The 6,605-nt window shown below is 37.7% G+C and overlaps 1 protein-coding gene across 2 annotated transcripts in view; it reads right to left on the bottom strand.

Moving 5' to 3' along the window:
- Positions 1 to 6,605, bottom strand: part of LOC148187203 (uncharacterized) — a 35,400-nt gene continuing 28,795 nt past the window's right edge. The window contains exons 3-5 of one of the 2 annotated variants that reach the window (XM_088088836.1): positions 3,186 to 3,263; positions 608 to 751; positions 1 to 150 (exon numbers count right to left, since the gene is read on the bottom strand). In XM_088088836.1, coding sequence (XP_087944962.1) covers positions 96 to 150; positions 608 to 751; positions 3,186 to 3,263 — 277 coding nt within the window. In that variant the 3' untranslated portion in view covers positions 1 to 95. The remainder of the gene's footprint in view (positions 151 to 607; positions 752 to 3,185; positions 3,264 to 6,605) is intronic. The other variant, XM_088088837.1, reaches the window with a different exon arrangement.

Genomic DNA, 6,605 nt, shown 5'->3' with positions numbered 1-6,605 from the left:
TTGAAGCACTTAAACTTTTATTTCAATTCAATTCAATAAAGTTGGAAACTGCACATGTAGAACAGCTGCATGTTAAAGTATAATTACTGACTGACTTATGGCCCACTTGAAGGCACCAGTTCTCTCAGTCCAGACAGGTAACCCCTTTCACTGCAGGAGAGACAAACAGAGAGAGAGACAGAGAGAGATGACTTCCAAAACAACCTTCATTGCAACTTCTCACATACAAAATCAATGTGTGTCTCTCGTTTCCTTTTTAATAACTGGGACCAAGAAAGTGAAAATCCAATGAAAAAATACCCCAAACCCTGAACTAACCAATCAGCCAGAGAAAATATCCCAGCCTCCAACATCCATACAGTTATATGTAGTTTTAGAAACAGAATCCAAACAACAGAGAAAGAATACAAAGCATGAAAATAAGAGATGTCATGAGTAAAAAATAATATCAAAATGAGAGATTGAAAGAGGAATTCAGACTTTCTACCCTGCAAGAGAGAAAGAGGGAGAGAAAAGGAGGGAGAGACTGAAAGGGAGAAATAATTAGAAATGAGACAAGCTGCTGTTTTGTTGAATATATGTGAGTAATTGCATTGAGTAAACTCACCATCTTAAGTCCCACTCAAAGTCCACAAGACTCCTCAGCAGAGTGGATGCATGGGGATTGACTGTTGTCGACTGGTGACAGTTTTCCTCGATGATGTTGCTCAGTCCAGCCTTGTGCCTCTCTGAGTTTACTCCAGTGAAGAGCCTGAAAGATTATAGTAGAGTTTCTTCAGACACTGAGTAGAAATCAAGTTCTGTAACTCACTTATGTTAACAAGGTAGATTTATTTTTTCATTTCATGAAATGGAATTAAAGTGGATCCTAAATCCTGCTACATCTTTTTGGCGTCAAAGGAGGAGTTTAGAGTCTCACAGTCTGGGGAAAGAAGCTGCTTTTTAGTCTGGTGCTTCGGCAGCGGATACTTCTGTATCTTTCTCCCAGAATGCAGCAGGCTGAACAGACTGTGTCTGGGGTAGCTGCTGTCTTTCAGTATCCTTTGGGCTCTGTGCAGACACCTCACTTCACCGAGGTCACTGATGCTCTGTAGACGGGAACCAGCGATGGTCTGTGCAGTTTTAATCACCCGCTGTAGATCCTTCCTGTCCTGGGCCGTGCACGAACCATGCCAGCTTGTGATGTTCCAGTCAGTATGCTTTCTATTGCTCCTCTGTAGAAGTAAATCGGGATCTTGCTCTGGAATTTAGCCTTCCTGTGTTTCCATAGGAAGTAGAGCGTTTTCTGTGCTTTTTTAAACCTGGGTGGTGATGTGTGATGACCAAGATAGGTGCTCAGTGATAGTAATTCTTCAGAACCTATATCTGTTCATCTGCTCCATCTCAGCTCCCCTGATGTAGACAGGAGTGTGTGTCTTTGCCTCCTTCTTTCTAAAATCAACTATCACTCCATGGTTTTACTGACCTTGAAGCAGTAGGTTGTTGTCTGTGCAAAAAAATTGTTGACTTCCTCCTGGTGTGAAATCTCATCGTTGTTGTTTGTCATGAGGCCAATGATGGTGGTGTCGTCCGCATACTTTACAATAGAGTTCTCCTGATGTCTGGGAGTGCAGTCATGGGTATACAGTGTAAACAGGAGGGGGCTGAGCACACAGCCCTGGGGGGCTCCAGTGTTGAGCACTAATGTGGAGGAGGTCAGACTGCCAATTCGAACTCTCTGGGGTCTGCATGTGAGGAAGTCCAGTATCCAGTTACAGAGTGTTGTACTGAAGCCCAGAGTGTTAAGTTTTCCAATCAGCTTCATGGGAGAGAGTGTGTTGAATGCTGCGCTCAAGTAAACAAACAGCATCCTGATGTAGTCGTTGTTATTCTCCTGGTGACTGAAGACTGAGTGAAGAGCAGTAGATATGGCATCCTCTGTGGATCTGTTGGTGAGGGTCCAGGCTGGGAGGGATGTTGTCTTTGATCTGCTGGAGAACCAGTTTCTCAAAGCACTTCATCAGGATTGGGGTAAGAGCCACAGGGGGGTAGTCATTGAGACTAGACTCAGCAGACTTTTTAAATACAGGAACGATGATAGCTGTCTTGAGGCTTGAGGGAACAGTCTCTTGTGAGAGTGATTGCTGTTGATTTGAATATCATCATTGGATTTTTTTTTTCTCGTATTTATTTATATCATCATTTAGTTGTATCCGAGGCTTTGGCAATATTGTTTTACAAACATCCATGCCAATAAAGCAAATTGAATTGAATTGAATTGAGGAAGATGTTAAAAAATGTCAGTTAAAACATTAACTAGCTGATCAGTACAAGTTTTTAGTACGCATCCAGGAATGTTGACGGGGTCTGCAGACTTGTTTATATTCACTCTCAGCAGGAGTTTTCTTACATCTGCTGTGGTCACTGAGAGTGGCCAGTCCTCTGGAGGTGGAGTAGACTTCACAGCTGAGTCCTTATTGAGGAGGTCAAAGCGAGCCTAAAATGTGTTCAGCTCGTCCGGATGATGGAGGCCCTCCTGCTTTTGTAGCCTGTGACATTTTGAATCGGCTGCCACATACATACACATACATACAACACAGTTAAATGCAGCAAATATATTGATGTGCAATAGCATGTCACCAGAGAGATAATAAAAATACATGTTTTACTGATGTAATCTGACCTTTGGTTGAATTCAAGTATGAATGGGCTTCTTCTTGGGGTTGAATCCTGTCACATATGACGTGGCCCTCAAGACATACCATTCAGTGTTAAATACAGCCTCCAAAAATTTTACCTGAAACTTATAAGAATTTACTTTTGTTGCATTTATAAGTTTTAAGTCATTTTTTAATGAATTGTGTTGAGCCATGGCATGTGCAGTACTGGTTAAGAAATTGTATTGTTTTAATTCATTATGAATGCTCTGTCCATCTGTTTCTATAGTACCACACTATCCAAAAACCAGTCTTACTCTCACTTCAACTGTTAAAGTAACTTTTTATAGGCTCTAGCATAAAAGGTTTACAAAGTCAGGACTAGTAATGTGCTTCATGAATTCAGGGCATCATCATCTTTGATATTCTAGCTAGCTGCTTCGTCCTTCTGTCATGACATGCACATATTCAGAAATACAAACAAATTGGGCAAAACTGAAAGACTTATGAAAGACACTTATTTATGAATAAAATAAAATTGCTACTCACCAAATAATTAGTAAGATGGAGATAGATGAAGTAAAGAACAGATCCAGCTTCACATGTGCAGTTTGGGTGAAATGGCTCCTGCCCAAATTCAAAAAATATTGCTTGATACTGTTACTTTAAATACTTTGGACAATAGCTTAGCAGTAAAGTGCTGTATTTTAGGAATACATTGCAGTTCTGTTAAAAAATAGTCATTGGAGTGTAATTTAATAGATTTTCTTGTATATCAACAGCAAACCACTGCATTTAAAAATAACATTAATACTGTTGAAATTCTGCTGTAAATTTACAGCAGAGAAAACTACATGTATAGCTAATTATCACAATTGCACATTTAATTTAAAAATATTTTTAAACTAATTTTTTAAAATTTAATTTTCAGGCTTAGAGCTGATTCGCATCTGCAGTCCCTCGGTAAGTCATAGCAAATACACAACACAACAACACATTATAAAGTTGTACAAGAAAAGGACAGAGACAGACAATGCAACATAAAACTACACAAAGTGCACATTACAAAAGTGCACTTGTCAAATAAAAGCAAGTTATAAAGTCCAGAGTTCAAGGTCAGTGAGTTAAGAGCTCAGCTGAAGAAATTGATTGCTCAAGTGCAGTGTGATGAAACAGTATGTCCCAGTCTCCTACAGATGTAAAAAAACATTTTGGTAATGTGGTTTCTGAAATTATCATTGACAATGTGTCATCTACTACAACATTTCTGTTTAGACTACACAAATAAACAGGTTAGAAATAAATTGACATCAGCTAGCAAATTATTCTGCATCTTAGTAAAGTATTTTGGGGTTTCATGGCATGCTTTTTGCAGTGTGACTAACAAAACTGTGAAAGAACATCAGCTGCAGTCACTTATTTTCACCACTAGTGGGCAGACTAAAGCCAGTAATGAGACTACAAACAGTCTCAATAACTTTTAAAGTGACAAACAATCTTGTTGTTTCAACAACCGGTTTAATTACTCCTCTTTTTTTAAATAACAGTTACAGCAGCTATGATGCACAACACCATCCACATAATCAAATAATATTTTTGTCTTGATCAACGTGCATTTTTCAGCGACGGCACCAATATTGGGTGGTGTCAGAGGCTATTTCCACTTTCCTTATACACAGACAACTGGTTAGTCATTTGGCTAATAAAGGTTAACCCCAGTAGGTACAATTTAGGTCAAAATTGAGTTATGTCTGAAATTAATTTTGACACAATTTACTGGTTCAATCTTGTTGTGGGCTAGAGGAAATATGGTTTAAAAGGGTGCAGTAATTCCAAAACACAACCAAAACCCATGACAAAAAGCCATAAATGTAGTGAATATTACAACAAAATAATACTTGGGGAATGCTTAAACATTTCTCTGTTAATAAGAGAGGTAAATCTGCAAAATGTCACTTAAATTAACATGACGTGACCAAAACGAGACTAAAAATGACCACAAAAAAGCCCTGGAAAACATCTTTAAAAAAATCACCATGTTGTGACAAGGGAATGATTAAAATTTAACACAAAGAGATGTAAAGGAACTGCAAAGAGACACAAAATAACTACAAAAAGGTACAAAACCACATAAAGGGGCATTATGACTGATGAAGAGAAAATATGCAAAACTATGACACCAAAAGAGGCTAAAAAACTACAAAGTCCATGTGTTAATGCACATCTTTTTTTTTCTTTGTCATTTTTGTACGTTATTGATCTGTATGCATTTGTTTATTTAACTTTAAAATGCTTTTTGGGGAAAAAAAATGCTCCTCTCTTTGTGAGGTAGGGGGGCCTTTTACATACTGTCCCCAGGGGCCAACTGTCCGATAATCCTCCCCTGTATATAACATGGCTGAACATCAAGTGAAGTAATTTTAATGGGAGCAAACTCAGGAGTTGAGTGTTCGCTCTGAGGGCCAGAAGATTAACCTTCTTGGACTTCCTCCGGTGACTTTGGCCCAGACACACTCATGTGGTGCTTATGATTTCTGAACTCCTGGCTGCAGATGGAGCCAAACGCTCTCAGCCCAGGGCTGTCTGGCAGCCTTCAGCACCCGTGGCATCCAACTGCAGTTCATATAACTCTATGACTAAACTAAGAAACTGATAAACACACAGTGTGATTACTCACTGTGACACAGAGAGAAAAATAGCTGCTATAAAAGTGGATTTCTCCAAACAAACTCTGCATATCTCATTAAGAGTTATTTTATTGCTTAGCCGGTTCAACAACCTAAATGGCTTCAGGAGAGACACAAGTGAGAAAGTAATTAACATCCAAAATAACATCTCGACACAGTTTGACCAGACTGCAGGGAATCCCTGACCGCAGACAACACCGCAAACCGAAATAGAGCAGCAACCTCTGCTTAAGCATTAGGTGGCTAACACAGTAACCCAGATTGCAGAATATCACTTTCACTGCTACGTGCTGTAACCCAAATAGCTTTTTTCACTCCACATTTTTATGACTGGCAATCAGCCATACAGTCTGCTATATGCTGTACAATATAGCCTGATAATCCAACTCTCTTTTTAATAAGAATAAGGTACTAAGGAAAAACAAACAAACAAATTTAACAAAAAAATTTAAAAAATACAAAAAAGTTTATACCAAAAAAAACAATCACAAAAGAAATGTAAAGAAAAAAAAGAATCACTGAAATATTCAAAGTAAAATCAATGGCTATAATGCCTTTCAAGCCCACAGGCTCGCAAGTGTGGAGGGCATGTTTTCTTTAAAAAAATCACCTAAAAATTTAAAAGAAAACAAATTGACAAAAAATTGAAACTGAAAAGAAAAAAAAACATTTTTTTAAATCACAAAAAAAAACTTAAAAGAAAAAAGAAATTTTCAAAGAAAAAATAATCAACAAGAATTTATAAAGAAAACATCCTGAAACATCCCTTTTTTAAGAAAACATGCCTCCCAAACCTGCAGGCCCATAGGTTTTGATGGCATGTTTTCTCAAAACTCATCTGTAAAATAAATACAAGATACAGCCATGTAAAGTTGTGTCTCTCCCCTAAGCCAAAAATAAAAAACATTATTTGACATGCTTCCCACTTTTTGCATCATCCCTGCCCCTCTCATAAATAACAGACAGTCCCTAATATTGATTTTGATAGCTGTTGTAAAGTATTCTGTTAATCAGTACTAATTGCTAAAAACTACTAATATTTTACAATATAATACAATATAATACAATATTACAATTTCTAAGTTTTTGTTTTTTTTTTAAAGTTTCTCAGGGTAAATAAGCTGCCAGGGTGCATAAAAAGGATCAAAATTAAGTTAGTTCATCAAAAAGGAGGATCTGGGTTATGCTCCCAATGTCCTAAAATCCTAAAAACGCCCCCTGCTTATAGACTTTTTGTCAAAGAAATGATGTAGAGAATCAGTGATGATCATATGGGATGTTT

This window comes from Plectropomus leopardus, chromosome 15 (genome assembly GCF_026936395.1).
Source record: "Plectropomus leopardus strain MGB_pleo_1.0 chromosome 15, ASM2693639v1, whole genome shotgun sequence".
NCBI lineage: Eukaryota > Metazoa > Chordata > Actinopteri > Perciformes > Serranidae > Plectropomus > Plectropomus leopardus.
The sequence above is the reverse complement of the archived record's forward strand: the minus strand, read 5'-3'. Positions and strand labels throughout refer to the sequence as shown.